We start from the raw sequence: 20,584 nt of genomic DNA, 5'->3' as shown, positions 1-20,584 counted from the left end.
TTTGCACATCGAGAGACTGACATTTTTTCCCATTCCTCCTTGCAAAACAGCTCGAGCTCAGTGAGGTTGGATGGAGAGCATTTGTGAACAGCAGTTTTCAGTTCTTTCCACAGATTCTCGATTGGATTCAGGTCTGGACTTTGACTTGGCCATTCTAACACCTGGATATGTTTATTTTTGAACCATTCCATTGTAGATTTTGCTTTATGTTTTGGATCATTGTCTTGTTGGAAGACAAATCTCTGTCCCAGTCTCAGGTCTTTTGCAGACTCCATCTGGTTTTCTTCCAGAATGGTCCTGTATTTGACTCCATCCATCTTCCCATCAATTTTAACCATCTTCCCTGTCCCTGCTGAAGAAAAGCAGGCCCAAACCATGATGCTGCCACCACCATGTTTGACAGTGGGTATGGTGTGTTCAGGGTGATGAGCAACGTTTTGCATTGTTGCCAAAAAGTTCAATTTTGGTTTCATCTGACCAGAGCACCTTCTTCCACATGTTTGGTGTGTCTCCCAGGTGGCTTGTGGCAAACTTTAAACAACACTTTTTATGGATATCTTTAAGAAATGGCTTTCTTCTTGCCACTCTTCCATAGAGGCCAGATTTGTGCAATATACGACTGATTGTTGTCCTATGGACAGAGTCTCCCACCTCAGCTGTAGATCTCTGCAGTTCATCCAGAGTGATCATGGGCCTCTTGGCTGCATCTCTGATCAGTCTTCTCCTTGTATGAGCTGAAAGTTTAGAGGGACGGCCAGGTCTTGGTAGATTTGCAGTGGTCTGATACTCCTTCCATTTCAATATTATCGCTTGCACAGTGCTCCTTGGGATGTTTAAAGCTTGGGAAATCTTTTTGTATCCAAATCCGGCTTTAAACTTCTTCACAACAGTATCTCAGACCTGCCTGGTGTGTTCCTTGTTCTTCATGATGCTCTCTGCGCTTTTAACGGACCTCTGAGACTATCACAGTGCAGGTGCATTTATATGGAGACTTGATTACACACAGGTGGATTGTATTTATCATCATTAGTCATTTAGGTCAACATTGGATCATTCAGAGATCCTCACTGAACTTCTGGAGAGAGTTTGCTGCACTGAAAGTAAAGGGGCTGAATAATTTTGCACGCCCAATTTTTCAGTTTTTGATTTGTTAAAAACGTTTGAAATATCCAATAAATGTCGTTCCACTTCATGATTGTGTCCCACTTGTTGTTGATTCTTCACAAAAAATACAGTTTTATATCTTTATGTTTGAAACCTGAAATGTGGCAAAAGGTCGCAAAGTTCAAGGGGGCAGAATACTTTCGCAAGGCACTGTATTTACACATGCATACTAATAGGCAGACACATGTTCTGACATATATATATATATATATATATATATATATATATATATATATATACTACATGCAGATACAGATCTATAGACATGTACACACACACATACACACACACACTATGTATCTGTGTGGTGTATAAGAGTTAGGGTTTAATAGAGCAGGAGGTGCTGTGTGTTAGGCTCTCTGCCATCTGGGAGAATCACCACTCTGAGAGCATTCACAGATGGCCTGATTCGAGCTTTACAGTTCTTTCTCCAGTGTGTGTTTTGTGTTTGTGCACTGAAAGAGCTGTAAAGTGTGTGTTTATAGTGACTAGCAAGTGTATAGAATTTTCTGATCGAGCCGTGAACTATGTAGGTGCATAGTGAATGTACAGTGTCCTTTGACAAGGCTGTAACGTGTGTCTTTAGTAACACAGTGGGTATTACAGCGATAGAGTTGTAAATTACAGTTGAGTGCTGGGCTGTGTGCGCAGCTTCTCTCTGCTAATCCAATCTCATCCATCATCAGATCCCTGCTTCTGTCACCCGCTCGCTCGCTCTCTCCCTCGCTCTCTCGCTCTCTCGCTCTCTCTCCCCCCCCCCCTCTCCCCACACACACACTTGGCCTGGCCGCACAGCCTAATGTCTTACAACAAACATGTCGCCTCATGCAGAAAACAATTTAAAGCCCCTACGAGCAGCCCGCAGGAATCTGAGCACCATTACGATTCATACGGCACTTATACACACACACTCTTGTACATATACACTGTTGTGTGCACACATACAGTGCCTTCGGAAAGTATTGAGACCCCTTCACTTTTTCCACATTTTGTAACGTTACAGCCTTACTCTAAAATATGTCTATTTTTTATTATCCTCAGCAATCTACACACAATACCCCATATTGACAAAGTGAAACAGGTTTTTAGAAATCTTTGCAAATGTATTAAAAGAAAAAAACAGACACCTAAGTATTCAGACCCTTTGCTATGAGACTCAATTTAGCTCAGGTGCATCCTATTTCCATTGAATATCCTTGAGGTATTTCTATAACTTAATTGGAGTCCACCTGTAGTAAATTCAATTGATTGGACAGGAGGCACACTCCTGTCTATATAAGGTCCCACAATTGACAGAGCAAAAACCAAGCCGTGAGGTCGAAGGAATTGTCCGTATAGCTCTGAGACAGGATTGTGTCGAGGCACAGATCTGGGGAAGGTACCAAAAAATGTCTGCAGCACGGAAGGTCCCCAAGAACACAATGGCCTCCATAATTCTTCAATGGAAGAAGACTTCCTAGAGCTGGCTGCCCGACAGAGTTCCAGAGTTCCTCTGTGAGATGGGAGAAGCTTCCAGAAGGACAACGATGCAGCACTACTGCAACACACTCTGCAACACTCCACCAATCAGGCCTTTATGGGAGAGTGGCCACTCCTCAGTAAAAGGCACATGACAGCCCGCTTGGAGTTTGCCAAAAGGCACCTAAATGACTCAGACCATGAGAAACAAGATTCTCTGGTCTGATGAAACCAAGATTAAACTATTTGGCCTGAATGTCAATCGTCACGTCTGGACGAAACTTGGCAACATCCTTACGGTGAAGCATGGTGGTGGCAGCATCATGCTGTCGGGGTGTTATTCAGTGGCATGGACTGGCAGACTAGTCAGGATCGAGGCAAAGATGAATGGTGCAAATTACAGAGAGATCCTTGATGAAAGCCTGCTCCAGAGTGCACAGAACTTCAGACTGGTGTGATGGTTTACCTTCTGACAGGACAATGACCCTAAGCACACAGCCAAGACAACACCGGAGTGGCTTCTGGACAAGACTCTGAATGTCCTTGAGTGGCCCAGCCAGAGCCCGGACTTGAACCCAATCGAACATCTCTGGAAAGACCTGAAAATAGCTGTGCAGCGACGCTCCCCATCCAACCTGACAGCTTGAGAGGATCTGCATTGAAGAATGGGAGAAACTCCCCAAATATAGGTGTGCCAAACTTGTAGCGTCATACCAAAGAAGACTCGAGGCTGTCATTGCTGTCAAAGGTGCTTCAACAAAGTACTGAGTAAAGAGTCTGCATAATTACATAAATGTGATATTTCTTGTTCTAAAAACCTGTTTTTTGGTTCGTCATTATGGGGTATTGTGTGTAAATTGATGAAGGGGAAAACAACTTTTTAATACATTTTATAATAAGGCTGTAACGTAACAAAATTTGGAAAAAGTCAAGGGGTTTGAATACTTTCTGAAGGCACTGTACTTGCCCATACAGTTCATTGATGCACACCCAGCAAAAATAAATTCATAAAATGGCAGACAGATGTGTTTTTGTTTGTTTGCTCATACACATAGCATTGAGTTAGTGTGCAAAAACGTTTTTGATCACTGTACATAAATGTATGTCATCAATGGATACCATCCAAACATGAGGAGGGTGAGAGAGCAAGTGGCAAGGCTTAAAGAAAGAGACTAAGTGCAGGAGAGTGAGAGATGAGAGGAGAGTGATGATATACCTTGTCAAGGCATGGCTGTGGTCCACATTTCATTATGAAGGCTAAAACCTCAGACTTAAATGTGTGTGTACGTACGTACGTGCTCGCTTGTCTGTGTTTTTGCATGCGTCTTTTTTGCATAGTGTGATACTATATACTGCCGGAGACTGGGGTGATACATCAGTACATTACACATGACACTATGCTTTCACACAAGGCCTCCAGAGTGGCGCAGTGGCCTAAGGCATTGCATCGCAGTAATGGAGGCGTCACTACAGACCTTGGTTCGATCCCGGGCTGTATCACAACTGGCCGTGATCGGGAGTCATATAGGGCGGCTCACAATTGGACCAGTGTTGTCTGGGTAAGGGGAGGGTTTGGCCGGGGGGGGGGCAGGTAGCCTAGTGGTTAGAGCGTTGGGCCAGTAACTGAACGGTTGCTGGATCAAATCCCCAAGGTGACAAGGTAAAAATCTGTCGTTTTGCCCCTGAACAAGGCAGTTAACCCATTGTTCCCCAGTAGGCCATCATTGTAAATAAGAATTTGTTCTTAACTGACTTGCCTAGTTAAGTAAAGGTTAAATATTTTCGTATTTTTTTTAAACACTCCTATTGCTTCTCCTTGGTGTGTGTATGTGCGTGTGTGAGAGAGAGAGTGTCTTTGTTCATTAACAGGATTAGATACTACAGACCGGGCATCAGTAATGGTGATTAAGTATTGATGGAGGGAGTTGCTGTAATAAATCGGATTAACCAGGCCTCCAGAGTGTGTGAGGACAGGAAACAAGCCTGAAATGGCTCCTGTGTGTTCTCATGTGTGAGTGTGAATGCATGAGTCTTTTAACACATTTGCCCTGCAAAGTCAGTATGTGCAGCTGAAGCCAACCGAAACCAGTCTTCCCAGTAAGACCTTCACTGGAGATGATGACCTCCTGGGTGAAGTGTTGGGCTGTATTAAACCTCCTGTCAATGGGGCTATCATGGATAAATACAGGCTTACTCAGTTAGAGGGAGATCATATTCATAAGCCCGTGTTCATGAAGTGTCTCAGTTTATAAATGCTGATATAGGATAAGTTTAGCATTTGATCCTAGATCAGCACTCCTACAGTTTTTGAATATGTGCCCTGGAGCATATCTGGAAACACATACTGTAGTTGAGGAAGGCATCAGTAATGAGGCAAGCATTGGGAAGAGCCTGGTTGGTTGTTAGTGTCAACACCAACCATTCGAGCAGCCATTCAGTGTTCAAACCAAAACAACTCTGATTAATTGTATGGTGTTGCTTCCTGTTTGACAGGATGTGTGTTTTGTGATTATGCTCCCTCTTAAGAAATCATTATTTCAGACTGCTGATTGCTTCACTCTTCTCCTTCTTTCTCTAGCCTGTGTGATCTCACTTCCTGTGTGTCCTCACTTCCTTTGTGATGTCACTTCCAGCAGGTCCCAGCTAGTGTCCTTGTCCTTTAGCAGCATCTGTTCTCTCTAGTCCAACTCTAGTCCAACTCTAGTCCAACTCTAGTCCAACAACTTTCCACACTCACACACTGAACATATCATCCCATAGAAAACTTTCACAAAGATATTCGGAAGTGCAATTACTCACTTCTCATGTGCTTATTACTCAGTTATTACTTTCACATGACTTGAGAACACTAAATGTGTTCTCAACACATAGACTACAACAGGATAGTTGGCAGAGGAGTTGCACATTTTCTCTACGATATGTTTTGTCATGGTGTTGGGTCATAATCTACTTATCCTCTAATCAGTCTTTAGAGTTTTTGCAATGCTCTAATGATAACAATAAGTGTGTTATCTGCTGGAGTGGGTTACACAGTAAATTGTGGCATCTATTACTGAGAAGGATATCACCATTCACATCCGGCCTCTTTCACCATATCTCTTCCTGAGTAATTCTCAGGGTTTCCTCCTTCCAAGCCTAGGCTAGGGGTTCACACAGGGCCTTAAAACCTTTCTGTATCAATGAAAACAAATTCAGCCCATCCTATACATTGTATTTCTTAAAATTGTATTTCTATATACTTTACAGCTGGGACGATAAACCAAAATGAATCAACACCGACCATACCAATCACATATCACAGGCATTTTGCAGTAGCCTATACTAGAGGAATTGTTATGTTTGAAATGAAATACGTTTGCTAATATGGGTGACTGTTTATGGAACAATTGATGGTTATAACCATCCAACTAGTAGTGCTTAGGGTTTTTCAACCACTCCACAAATGTCTTGTTAACAGACTATAGTTTTGGCAAGTCGGTTAGGACATCTACTTTGTGCATGACACAAGTAATTTTTCCAACAATTGTTTACAGACAGAATTCACTGTATCACAATTCTAGTGGGTCAGAAGTTTACATACACTAAATTGACTGTGCCTTTTAAACAGCTTGGAAAATTCCAGAAAATGATGTCATGGATTTAGATGCTTCTGATAGGCTAATTGACATAATTTGAGTCAATTGGAGGTGTACCTGTAGATGTATTACAAGGCCTACTTCCTATTTGCTTGACATCACGAGAAATCAAAATAAATCAGCCCAGACCTCAGGGGAAAAAATGTGTAGACCTGCACAAGTCTGGTTCTTCCTTGGGAGCAATTTCCAAACACCTGAAGGTACCACGTTCATCAGTACAAACAATAGTATGCAAGTATAGACACCATGGGACCACGCAGCCATCATACCAGTCAGGAAGGAGACGCATTCTGTCTCCTAGAGATGAACGTACTTTGGTGTGAGAAGTGCAAATCAATCCCAGAAAAACATCAAAAGACCTTGTGAAGATGCTGGAAACGGGTACAAAAGTATCTATATCCACAGTAAAATGAGTCCTATATCGACATAACCTGAAAGGCCGCTCAGCAAGGAAGGAGCCACAGCTCCAAAACCGCCATAAAAAATCCAGACTAAAGATTGCAACTGCACATGGGGACAAAGATCGTACTTTTTAGAGAAATGTCCTCTGGTCTGATGAAACAAAAATAGAGCTGTTTGACCATAATGACCATCGTTATGTTTGGAGGAAAAGGGGGAGGCTTGCAAGCCAAAGAACACCATCCGAACCGTGAAGCGCAGGGGTGGCAGCATCATGTTGTGGGGGTGCTTTGCTGCAGGAGGGACTGGTGCACTTCACAAAATAGATGTCTTCATGAGGGAGGACAATTATGTGGATATATTGAAGCAACATCTCAAGACATCAGTCAGGAAGTTAAAGCTTGGTTGCAAATGGTTCTTCCAAATGGACAATGACCCCAAGCATACTTCCAAAGTTGTGGCAAAATGGCTTAAGGACAACCAAGTCAAGGTATTGAAGTGGCCATCACAAAGTCCTGACCTCAAGCCTATAGAAGATTTGTGGGCAGAACTGAAAAAGTGTGTGCGAGCAAGGAGGCCTACAAACCTGACTCAGTTACAGCTCTGTCAGGAGGAATGAGCTTATTTATTGTGGGAAGCTTGTGGAAAGCTACCCGAAACATTTGACCCAAGTTAAACAATTTAAATGTAATGCTACCAAATACTAATTTAGTGTATGTAAACTTCAGACCCACTGGGGATGTGATGAAAGAAAAAAAAAGCTGTGATCAATCATTCTCTACTACTATTCTGACATTTCACATTCTTAAAATAAAGTGGTGATCCTAACTGACCTAAGACTGGGAATTTTACTAGGATAAAACATCAGGAATTGTGAAAAACTGTGTAAATGTATTTGGCTAAGGCGTATGTAAATGTCCAACTTCAACTGTGTAGTTGTGTGTGTATACAGCTGGCAAACATTAGTAGTCTAGTGAATTTCATACACGTGTAACTTGATCACCTCACTAAACACTAGAACCGCTTGGCCTTTCAGCCTATGAGTACCCGCTGTAGAATGTGTCTGTGCCTTTTCCTTTAGCATATGCATCCGATGCATGTCAACCCGCAAGGTGAGCAATCATAAGCACCAGCAGTTGATAAATAGTGCATCAGCTTTTGTAAAGGATTAATTGCTTGAAGAAATATGAATAAAAATAATAGTTATTTGTTTAGATTAGAGTCAAGGATATGTTTTGTATAATTCTACGAAGTCCTAGAGAAAACAATTGCCTAATAGCCTATTTTCGTTTCCCAATAAAAACATTACTGTGTAATCCGTTTGATCAACTTTATTTGTGCATGAACAATTGAAAAGGATGAATTCCTTGAAGAAATATTGGTGGAAATATATTTGTGACAAGATATAAAACAGTAATTTGTTAATTGTATCATACACTGTATAGACTTCCACAGTATGAGTCATAATACCCATAAAACCTAGAGGTCAAGCTGGGAAATTGTTCCAATCGTTTTTCCACCATTCATTTTTCCCATAGGGGATTTTAGAAACACTTAAAATATGGGCTGTGATTCGTGTAGGTTTACTCTGGCATGACATTTTGATAACTGTGTAAAACTCTCTAAGAAAAGGTGACTTTTATCAATATATTCGTCTCGATTTACTCTGATTCGAAAATGCTAATTAGCATCAAAGTAGACATCCAAAACTACATATCCCTGCAAGCACATCATCTCTAGCTGACACCTTTGCTAACAGGTAATGTCTCAATTTAAAAGTTGCATTTCACAGTTGTACTGAATGCACGGACAGCACGGTTATTCTTGGAAAAACTGAAATCTGGAAATAGAGCTGCACCTTTTATTTGACAAAGGTGTCATAGAAACGGCAGAATATTCTCCTTCTGATACTATATATAAATCAAAATGTTTTACCTGCATGTGACTCTGAAGGAGGATTTGATCATGTGATTCTCCTTTTCCGGCATCTGTCAATTACAAGATGTGCCCAATTCTTCATGTACAATCTCACAACTGACAGGCTTAATATTGTCACTAAATTCAGTTATGAAGTAAGGGACACAATTATTGCCCATTCATTTTCATTCACTCAGTGAGGACAGAGAGACGTATTAGCGTCTGGCTGGGTACCAACGTCCTACAGCACATTGTCTTAGCGGGTTAATTTCGGAATAGTTGTGAAAGAAAAGCTGTAAAAAGGCTTTAAATACTTTTCTGTTTTTTTATCTGACAAACATTTTATGAAAAGCCAGGACATACCTTTTTTCATATTTTTGGGCAGATTTTTTTTATTTGCAAAATCGAACGTCAGTGGCTGTTGTCCTATGGCGGTTCTAGAGTTAAGTTTCGCTGACGCAGGAGTGACTCACCTCGCTATGCTCCTGTTTTGCTCGTTATGTTTCTTTGTAAACAAATGCCTTAAACAGCTGTATTGGGTAACCAGTACCGGTAAACTTTACAATGAAAAATGATCTAACAGGCGAAATAATGAACGCAAACTGCTTTATCTATTACATAGTGCACAAGTTATTTTATTTACGGTATTGGAAAATCATACCAAGAGTATTTCAAAAATACCCTGGGATACGGTTATATACAATAGACTGCCCAACCCTAGTTGTAATTGGTTTAAAGGATAATAAATAAATCAAAACTGTAGTGCACTTTTAATGCCTGTTGGCTTGCACGATTCTTGCCATTCTCCTTCGACCTCTCACCAACGAGCTGTTTTCGCCCACAGGACTGCCACTGACTGGATCACCATTCTTGGTCAACCCTGGACACTGTTGTGCGTGAAAAGCACACAAGGCCGGACATTTCTGAGATACTGGAACTGGTGCGCCTGACACCAACGATCATAAAACGCTCAAAGTCGCTTAGGTCACTCGTTTTTCCCATTCTAACATTCAATCAAACAGTAACTGAATGCCACTTCTTGTCTGATTTTATATTCTATTGCACAAATCCAAGTACCGTAGTCACAGAACCTCCCCACACACACTGACTTACTCGTGCACCTGAACGTTGCCTTGCAGAGTGCAGCTCTACTGTGTTCTTTTCTCAAGGGAGCGTTTCGTCAAGCTGTGGAGAGTTATGATAAGATTACATTATTGTAGCTAGACTTAGCTGAGGGGAAATTGAGGCAAAAGAAACAAAAGAGCAGAGTCAGGGAGGACAAATGAACTCATGGTTTCATCACTGTGAACTCGGTGTGACTGATATGTTGCTTCTTGTATCCAGTTAGTTAGCCAACAAGGCACTTCTCTACCTTTTTTGTCTTGCATTTCTAGTTTGTGTCTTTGATCTATAAATATATGTGATAAAGGTATTGGTGTATGTCACACCCTGACCTTAGAGCTGTTTTATTTCTCTATTTGGTTAGGTCAGGGTGCGATGTGGGGTGGGCATTCTATGTTCTATTTTCTATGCTTTGTATTTCTTTGTTTTGGCCGGGTATGGTTCTCAATCAAGGACCAGCTGTCTATTGTTGTCTGTAATTGGGAACCATACTTAGGCAGCCCTTTTTCCCACCTGTCTTTGTGGGTTGTTAACTTTGTTTGTGGCGCATAGCCCTTAAGCTTCACGGTTGTTTTTGTATTGTTTATTGTTTTTGTCTGCGTCATCCTAATATAAAGGAATATGTATGCTCCCCACGCTGCGCTTTGGTCTACTTCTTTCAACGGCCGTGACGGTGTAACTGTGGTGTTTCGTTATTAACAAGATGGCCGTGATTGACAACAGAGTCTGGGTGTAGGGCGACTCCATGCCAGTGGGAGTGAATAATATGTTTGCTATCTCAAATTGTTCTGGTAATTCTCACGTAGGAACTTCATTTAGAGGAAGGATGTTTAACTTGCATTTTGCATCACCATTTTTGGGTGGTAAATCATGATGAAATTACCCATTTTAGGTGGTTTTTATACATGCCTCCTGTAAGACCCTATGATCTGTGAACCACACATATGGACTATGTATAGATTCTGAAAAACAAATGTTCACATTCATTTATTCAGCATTAAAAATATGAATGTATAAAAACTATCCTTTTTGATTTTGCTTATATTTCGACATATTGTTTGTAACAATATACTCTTCAAAACATGTCAAATTTCCAGTTGGGCTCTCTGGTCCTTTTAATGATATGACCCATTTTATACATAGAAATTGACATTACAGGTTATTAAACAATCACAGCCCTCCTTTCAGATTGCACATTCAGCAAGTCACCAGCAGAGGGAGTTTCCTTTTGAATCCATTTTCACATTCAGTGTGTTGGTGGTACTCATAACATGTATCATACCTTCAGAATTAGTAGAGTCCACTCTGGAAACGTTATGTACTTGTAGTGTATACTGTTTGGAGCAATATACTCTACCTCTTTAAAATGAACCAAATCAAAAAGGGTACTTTTAATGAATGTAAATGAATAAATAATTGTGAAAAATGTATTTCAGAATCACACTATAGGTAGTATAATGACACCAAGATGTTGTCTGTATCATGTACGATTTAAGAGAGCACAATGTCTTACAGCAGACATGTATAGGTCTAAAATGGGACTACAATGGCCACTTTCGTCATGATTTTCTCAAAAATGGTTTGGGATTTCAAATGTAAAGAACAATTTCAAACATCCCCCCCCCCAATGAAGTTGCTAGAACAATCTGTCTGTTTTTTTTGTTGTGTGTGTGTGTTAAGGGGGTTGTTTCCCTCTCTATGTGTGTTGTGGGCCACCTGCTCAGTGCTGTAGTGCATGCTGTAGTACATGCTGTAGTACATGCTTTCGTTTCACATCAAAGTCAAGTTTCACATCAAAGTCAGGAGTCGGTATCAAAGGAAGGCTATAGAATGCACTGTAGCCTACAATCTCACAGACCCTCAGACCCTCTGGCTGCTTCCCCCAGCCCTGTGTCACATCTAAGCAGTGATTCAGTAACTCTGATTCATTATGTCCTGTGTTATGCAGGCAAAGCCGTTCACACTGCAAGCAGCCAACACTGAGGCCTGCTGTCTGTAAGTCACCACTGTCCTTTATGTGCATGTCACTGTGTATTACAAGAGACCCGATGAGAGAGGGCCACGTGTTTTAATTATCAGACAAGACCGCGAGAGAGAAAGCGAGAGAGAGACAGACAAAGCTCCTCTGTGCCTAGGGTTCGCCCACTGAACTCTTATCACAACCGTGCGTGTGCGCGTTTGAGTCTGGGCACCTGCTTGCTTCGGGTCACTACATCCGGAGTCTGTGTATTGATTGGACTCCCTGAGTTGGGCGTTCTGGTGGGTGGCGGCTCTGTCTGACAGTCAGTTGATTGACAGTTATGTACTAAGGCTTCTAAGGGACAATTAAAAACACGTTCTAGCCAGTTACTATGCTGTTAGTATATGTGCACAACTGTAACATTCGATACACATTTTTGATGTTTTATTGTTTTTGTTACGACTCCTTGTTTTTTGTCATTTTGAATATAACAGACATACTGTTGACAAGTAGGCTACGGTGTAATGGAATGTTTTGCCTTGAGTGGTCGGGTTTTGTGGGTTTTGACACTCTTATGTAGGTGTCATAACCAGCCATAAAATAAAGTAATGTCATACCATGTCTAAATATGTTTTGTGACAGTATTATCACCATATTATGACAGCTTATGTCAGTAGTTATGACATGGTTTTGACCGTGTTATGACATGGTTATGACCGTGTTATGACATGGTTATGACCGTGTTATGACATGGTTATGACCGTGTTATGACATGGTTATGACCGTGTTATGACATGGTTATGACATGGTTTTGACCGTGTTATGACATGGTTTTGACCGTGTTATGACATGGTTTTGACCGTGTTATGACATGGTTTTGACCGTGTTATGACATGGTTATGTCAGTTGTTATGACATGGTTATGACCGTGTTATGACATGGTTATGACCGTGTTATGACATGGTTATGACCGTGTTATGACATGGTTATGACCGTGTTATGACATGGTTATGACCGTGTTATGACCGTGTTATGACCGTGTTATGACCTGGTTATGACCGTGTTATGACATGGTTATGACCGTGTTATGACATGGCTATGACCGTGTTATGACATGGCTATGACCGTGTTATGACATGGTTATGACCGTGTTATGACATGGTTATGACCGTGTTATGACCGTGTTATGACATGGTTATGATCGTGTTATGACATGGTTATGATCGTGTTATGACATGGTTATGACCGTGTTATGACATGGTTATGACCGTGTTATGACATGGTTATGACCGTGTTATGACATGGTTATGACCGTGTTATGACATGGTTATGACCGTGTTATGACATGGTTATGACCGTGTTATGACGTGTTATGACATGATTATGACCGTGTTATGACATGGTTATGACCGTGTTATGACCGTGTTATGACATGGTTATGACCGTGTTATGACCCTGGGTGTCAAGTGTTGCCGAAACTTCTCTATTGCCCTCTTCTGCAGCATAATTCTAAGGGGTGTATTTAGTCTCCCATAATGCAATGCTCAGCCTAGTTAGCCTGCAGCTTAGTTGGCTATCAAGCCCAGACAAAGCTTAATCTAAATATACACTGAGTGTACAAAATATTAGGAACACCCGCTCTTTCCAATGTATAGACTGATCAGGTGAATCCACGTGAAAGCTATGGTCCCGTATTGATGTCACCTCTTAAATCCACTTCAGTCAGTGTCGATGAAGGGGAGGAGACAGGTTAAAGAAGGATTTAAAGCCTTGAGACAATTGAGACATGGATTGTGTATGTGTGCATTTCAGAGGGTGAATGGGCAAGACAAAAGATTGAAGTGATTTTGAAATGGGGTATGGTAGTAGGTGCCAGACGAGTGTATTAAGAGCTTCCAACGCTGCTGGGTTTTTCACGCTCAACAGTTTTCTGTGTGTATCAAGAATGGTCCACCACCCAAAGGACATCTGGCCAACTTGACACGACTGTGGGAAGCATTGGAGTCAACGTTGGTCAGTATGCCTGTAGAATGCTTTCGACACGTTGGCTACGAGTGCATCGCTTCTTCTTCTTTTAAATTGTTGCAGTTCTGTCCTGGAGCTGTTCTTATCTATTAATGTTCTGTATTATGTAATGTTTCATGCTTTGCGTGGATCCCAGGAACAGTAGCTGCTGCTTTCGCAACAGCTAATGGGGATCCTAATAGAATACCAAATAATCACAGCCCAAATTTTAAAAGTGGTGGAGTTATCCTTTTTAAGCTAATTTCCCTGGCTTTGTCTATTTGATGGCTTTGTGTTTGATTTACGTTCCCTGTGGAAGTAGATTGGTTCTGTGCTGGGCTAGTTTTCCTGGCTCCGGTCTCCTCAGTGTACAGAGGCCCATTGTTCTGTAGTGTGGTGTTGTTTGTGGTGTGTGTGTGCGCTTAGGGAGAGAGTGAGAGAGTGGTGGGTTAAGTCTTCCCCTGTGCACTCTCTCTCTCTCTCTCTCTCTCTCTCTCTCTCTCTCACTCCCCCTCCCTCCCTCCGGTCTACTGCTGCCCAGCCATCCGGGGCATGCTATCAGGCACTGCCTCACCACCTCTGCCCTCACTGACCTCTCGGTGCTGTAAGGAAATGCCTCACCCCTTGACTGTGTGCTTGCACAGGCTTGTTTACGTGCGCAGGCATGTGCCATATTACTATCAGTCTCTGCACATAGTCAAGGGGTGAGGCATTTCCTTACAGCCACAATATAAAAAAACATTAACTCTGTTGGCCAGAAACGGTGCTTTGGGCTTTCAGATAAAGTTACCTTGATCTGTTAGTGCCACAAACATAATCCACTTCTGAGTTCAGGGTTAAGTGCTCTCGTGGCTTGAGCTGTTAGACAGAAATATGTTTAACTTGTTAATAGTTTGCTCTGAACTATTATGACCGTATCTGTTTTCTCTTTACCACTCTTAAATTGTGAGTGTGTCTGATGTTTGTCTTTTGTGTCACGTGGGAAGGGGGTTCAAACTCCTCTGACGGGGGTCTTCTGGGGGGGGGGGGGGGGGGGGGGTTTGTCAGCACCCCTTTAACAGGCCAACATTGGCTTTGAGGCCCCCTCACTCTCTCCACTGCCAAATTACCCCCATCCAGTCCAGCAATCAGGCCCTGAACCACAGCTAGGCTTGGCAGCAGCCCCAACCCGCAAATACTTTGAGCAGTTGAACATGTGCCCTGTATTTAGAGGTAGAGGCATGCCCCCCCCCCCCCCCCCCCCCACACACACACACACACACACACACACACTGTCAAGTAAGACATCAGAGTCCAGTAGGTTCCATTGCTTACGGTATCATGCCTGTATTTTACTCTCTTTCTCACTTCCCATACTGTTTCACAATAGGGTCTTGGGGAAGTCACCAGTTTGCGACTTTAGACCTATACAGTGAAACACTCCTGTGTCCAGAATTCACCCATGGAAGTCTTATCACAGCCTGTGTGTGTTTGGTGCATATATACATACCAGTATCTTAATGCTCGTTAGTGTCGCGGCAAGGAAGCAAAACACGAAGCGGATTTAACTTGATTATGAAAACAGCCCTAATGTTGGAAACAAACATTATTATGTTGTCTGTCATCCAGAGTCACATTTGTTTATTTTCCAAACAATAGCACGCAATATTGTACATACAGCAGGTTTTTAAAGGACCAATGAGTTTGGCCTGCTTCATGTTTCCATTTTTGCCATAGAAAAGTTTTTGTGATACTGGTATCGTCCCAGCCCTAATGTTCATGCTTCTCTGTGTTGGCGGACGTGGGTCTCTTTGCTGGGTGGATTTCTAAATGTTTGTTGTCTACAGTATCTAACCCAGTCTTCTCTCTCTTTCTATCTCTCTCTCTCTCTCTCTCTCTCTCTCTCTCTCTGTCTCTCTCTGTCTCTGTGTGTGTGTAGATGACAGTATCTCGGCAGCGAGTGCGTCTGACGTGCAGGATCGTCTCTCGTCGTTGGAGCTGCGCGTCCAACAGCAGGAGGATGAGATCGCCGTGATGAAGGCGGCGCTGGCCGACGTGCTGCGACGCCTGGCGCTCTCCGAGGACACGGCCGCCACCGGCAAAAAACAGACCAGCACCAAAGGTAGTCAGTCACCTCAGACCCCACCCCTGAACCAGTCGCCGTCACTGTCACCGATTCTACATGGTTTAAAACCCTCTAGACACCCTACAACGGGACAGTTTTAAACATCATCTCTCCACCATAAGCTGATCACTTTCAAATCCATCGGCACTCGCTTCTGTACAACTTACCGTACCTGTGATCTAGCACTGTACACTCCATTCATCTCCACTTTCCCAAAGGCTTGTTTAGCCCCATTTCCTTTGGATTTCTTCGCCAGGTTGTAGTCGTGAGAGTCGGCTATCTTGTGTTCCTCCGCTTGTGTTTACATAAAGGAAGTTCAGCAGCGGAGCCAGAACCTGGATCTGTTAACGGTTTCACTCCGACCTTGACCCCCGGTGCAAAACGTTTCCATTCAGATCGCAGCTGTGCAGGCCTATGCGTGTGTGTGAGCGCGTGCTTGGGGCTCGCGGAAGGGCCCGTTTTGGAGTGTTGCTATGCCACGGTTAATACCGTCTACCAGAGAGGCACAGCAAGGAACGTGCTTATTTTACCTTCACACACCTTCACAACATGTGCGGACACACTCAATTCAATCACAGTCTAACACAGGAACAGCATCACAATCCAGTCTTTCACTGTGAATGAAAAATGTCCATGGGGAATCAATACCGCTCCATTCTCCCACACTATAACCAACTGAGGTTCTCTCTGAGCTCAGTGACAAAGTAGAGGCTCATATGCCCAGCCAGCAGTAGGGGGAGGGAATTCCTGTGGCTGTCCCTGTCAGGAATATCATTCCCCGGCTGGGCAAGAGAGAAAGACAGAGGGAGATTGAATGCACTCTCAGATAGAGGCAGAGAAAGAGATTACATTCTCAGAGAGAGAGGGGGAGAAGGAGAGAGAGAAAATGTGTCGTGCCCAGTCATTGGCGAGCGTCTGGGTTCTGTAATCACGCTTCAGTAATAACCACCACCCACTCACCCGTAGCCTGGCTAACTGACTCCAGAGCTGTCCATCTGCACACAATAAGACCATCTGTCTCCCGGGCCTGTGTGTGTGTGTGTGTGTGTTCATGTGCTCCCTGTGTGTGTGCGCTCCCTGTGTGTGTGTGCTCCTTGTGTGTGTGTGCTCCTTGTGTGTGTGTGCGCCCGTGTATGTGTGCGCCTGTGTGTGTGTGCGCCCGTGTGTGTGTGTGTGTGTGCGCCTGTGTGTGCGCCTGTGTATGTGCGCCTGTGTGTGTGAGCATGCCCGTGTGTGTGCAAGCCCGTGTGTGTGCGCGCCCATGTGTGTGCGCGCCCGTGTGTATGCGCGCCCGTGTGTGTGTTTCTGGCCACACTCATGCACGTGCGTGCACCTAATTGTGGGAAGTCTAACATTATCTGTGTGTGTGGTGACTGGGCAGCCTTGTCCTGACATTTCACTTTCCCTAATGAAACCAATTACTGTAGGATCATGTGGAAGTCTCTCTCTTCGGGAAGTGTCTTGGCTGGGAAGCCATGGCTCCTTGATAAAGAGATCCTGTCCCCATTTCTCTACCTATTCAGGATATGTCACCATGAAGAGAATGTCTTTCATAAATAAGGCTGTGAGCAGCATTGATGGGGTTCACAGGATGACACAGTGGCGAGTACAGTGACGAGTACAGTGGCGAGTACAGTGGCGAGTACAGTGGCGGGTACAGTGGCGGGTAAAGTGGCGGGTACAGTGGCGAGTACAGTGGCGGGTACAGTGGCGAGTACAGTGGCGAGTACAGTGCGGCCATATTTGAACGCAGCAACAATTTTTTTTCTCCCCAAAACCCGTTAAAGTACTTTAATGAGGCTAAATGCAGTGGTTAGTGGATCAACTAATGATGAGTTGAACATATTTTGTCTGAAAACGATTCGCCAGAAAATGAGTCGCCAGTTATTGTTGCCCGTGGTGAACATCTATCTAAAAGACCTTATCGAAGTTGATAAATACAGTTAAACTGGTATAATCTTGCAGATAATTATCAACTTACTGATACTAATCAGGAATAGTACATATATACACTGCTCAAAAAAATAAAGGGAACACTAAAATAACACATCCTAGATCTGAATGAATGAAATATTCTTATTAAATACTCTTTACATAGTTGAATGTGCTGACAACAAAATCACAAAAATGATCAATGGAAATCAAATTTATCAACCCATGGAGGTCTGGATTTGGAGTCACACTCAAAATTAAAGTGGAAAACCACACTACAGGCTGATCCAACTTTGATGTAATGTCCTTAAAACAAGTCAAAATGAGGCTCAGTAGTGTTTGTGGCCTCCACGTGCCTGTATGACCTCCCTACAACGCCTGGGCATGCTCCTGATGAGGTGGCGGATGGTCTCCTGAGGGATCTCCTCCCAGACCTGGACTAAAGCATCCGCCAACTCCTGGACAGTCTGTGGTGCAACGTGGCGTTGGTGGATGGAGCGAGACATGATGTCCCAGATGTGATCAATTGGATTCAGGTCTGGGGAACGGGCGGGCCAGTCCATAGCATCAATGCCTTCCTCTTGCAGGAACTGCTGACACACTCCAGCCACATGAGTTCTAGCATTGTCTTGCATTAGGAGGAACCCAGGGCCAACCGCACCAGCATAAGGTCTCACAAAGGGTCTGAGGATCTCATCTCGGTACCTAATGGCAGTCAGGCACATGGAGGGCTGTGCCCAAAGAAATGCCACCCCACACCATGACTGACCCACCGCCAAACCAGTCATGCTGGAGGATGTTGCAGGCAGCAGAACGTTCTCCACGGCGTCTCCAGACTCTGTCACGTCTGTCACATGTGCTCAGTGTGAACCTGCTTTCATCTGTGAAGAGCACAGTGCGCCAGTGGCGAATTTGCCAATCTTGGTGTTCTCTGGCAAATGCCAAACTTCCTGCACGGTGTTGGGCTGTATGCACAACCTCCACCTGTGGACGTCGGGCCCTCATACCACCCTCATGGAGTCTGTTTCTGACCATTTGAGCAGACACATGCACATTTGTGGCCTACTGGAGGTCATTTTGCAGGGCTCTGGCAGTGCTCCTCCTGCTCCTCCTTGCACAAAGGCGGAGGTAGCGGTCCTGCTGCTGGGTTGTTGCCCTCCTACGGCCTCCTCCACGTCTCCTGATGCACTGGCCTGTCTCCCGGTAGCGCCGCCATGCTCTGGACACTACACTGACAGACACAGCAAACCTTATTGCCACAGTTCGCATTGATGTTCCATCCTGGATGAGCTGTACTACCTGAGCCACTTGTGTGGGTTGTAGACTCCGTCTCATGCTACCACTAGAGTGAAAGCACCGCCAGCATTCAAAAGTGACGAAAACATCAGCCAGGAAGCATAGGAACTGAGAAGTGGTCTGTGGTCACCACCTGCAGAACCACTCCTTTATTGGGGGTGTCTTGCTAATTGCCTATAATTTCCACCTGTTGTCTATTCCATTTGCACAACAGCATGTGCAATTTATTGTCAATCAGTGTTGCTTCCCAAGTGGACAGTTTGATTTCACAGAAGTGTGATTGACTTGGAGTTACATTGTGTTGTTTAAGTGTTCCCTTTATTTTTTTGAGCAGTGTGTATATATATATATATATATATATATAGTATAAAATCACAATGAGGTACACAAATGAAAGTGTAAAAGACCCGAAAGAGAAGTACCGGTACAAAGTAGTTGGTCTACCCCTTTAACGTTGCAGACCTGGCACTACTGGTGAAGTATGTCAGGCTGAATGCAGCCCACCAAACACAAGATACGCACTGACACCTGCTCCTCACTCACAATGTTATGTTTCTTCTGATCAGAGAAACCTAGTTGCTCGCGGGGCCGTGGCGATCTGATCTCCAAAGGAAAAACCCCCTTCTGTTCAGAGGAACCCAATCAGCGTACAGGGATTTGGACGCTATCTAACTGGTCTCCTTGTGAAAAATGCATAGAGGAAGCGGTTACTGCCCAGGACAGTTGGCAATAAGTCCCAAATCTAGAAACTACTGAGATTATTTACACTACCTCGCTAGCTCGTAGAGGGATAAATGGCTTGGTGCACACAGTCCTCAGAGGAAAACAACCTGCTGGTGATAGCTACCCGTCCAATTTAGAGCGTTTACTGACAGACTAGCTAGCAAATGACAACTCACGAGAGAACTACAACTCGCTCACTCAACTTTACATCAACGATCCCATCCTACTAAATAGTGCACGCAACTAACCAACTCTGGCTGGTAAGGTTGGAAAATGAAACGATTGGGGGACTGTTTTAAAACTGTACAAAAGTTTGCATTCGCCTTTGCCACTCTCAAATTCTCCTGAGCTCCAACTTCCTTGCCCTGGCTATCCGTATTCGTCCCGCTACCTCCCCTTGCATTCCGTCCGATTGGCTAATGGGACCAACACTCAGTAACTGGGAAAGAATTGTGCATCTTTGATGTGCACCTCTTCAGAAATACTTTATTTCTGACTTTCGTCCTTTTCGTCTTCTTCGTTTTCTTCTTTGTCTCCTTCTTCTTCGTCGTCTTCTTCTTCATCTTCTTTGTTGCGGTCCAAACACTTAAAAGACACACCCTATCCCCTCAGCCCTCAAATGAAGTGGACACTTCTGATGACATATCATGACGTCTGACGAGTATACACTTGCGGGGCGAGGGAGGAAGGAATGATTTTTAAATGGACCACCCTTGGCTGGAAATTGGTCACTCGTTCATGATTGTGTTTTCAGCCATCGGTAACTTGTGTGTGCTAAACTCAGTAAAAAAAGAAGCGTCCTCTCACTGTCAACTGCGGTTATTTTCAGCAAACTTGTGTAAATATTTGTCTGAACATAACAAGATTCAA

General features: G+C 43.6%; 1 protein-coding gene across 8 annotated transcripts in view; it reads left to right on the top strand.

Moving 5' to 3' along the window:
* LOC110527186 (echinoderm microtubule-associated protein-like 4) overlaps positions 1-20,584 on the top strand; it is a 116,705-nt gene that overhangs the window by 62,242 nt on the left and 33,879 nt on the right. For all 8 annotated transcript variants that reach the window (XM_090237692.1, XM_090237682.1, XM_036983010.2 and 5 more), the window contains exon 2: positions 15,578-15,760. In XM_090237692.1, coding sequence (XP_090093818.1) covers positions 15,578-15,760 — 183 coding nt within the window. The remainder of the gene's footprint in view (positions 1-15,577; positions 15,761-20,584) is intronic.

Source organism: Oncorhynchus mykiss, chromosome 1, assembly GCF_057628025.1.
Source record: "Oncorhynchus mykiss isolate SJ-2025 chromosome 1, ASM5762802v1, whole genome shotgun sequence".
Taxonomy (NCBI): domain Eukaryota; kingdom Metazoa; phylum Chordata; class Actinopteri; order Salmoniformes; family Salmonidae; genus Oncorhynchus; species Oncorhynchus mykiss.
Note: the sequence above shows the minus strand (reverse complement) of the source record. Positions and strands in the feature narration are given on the sequence as shown.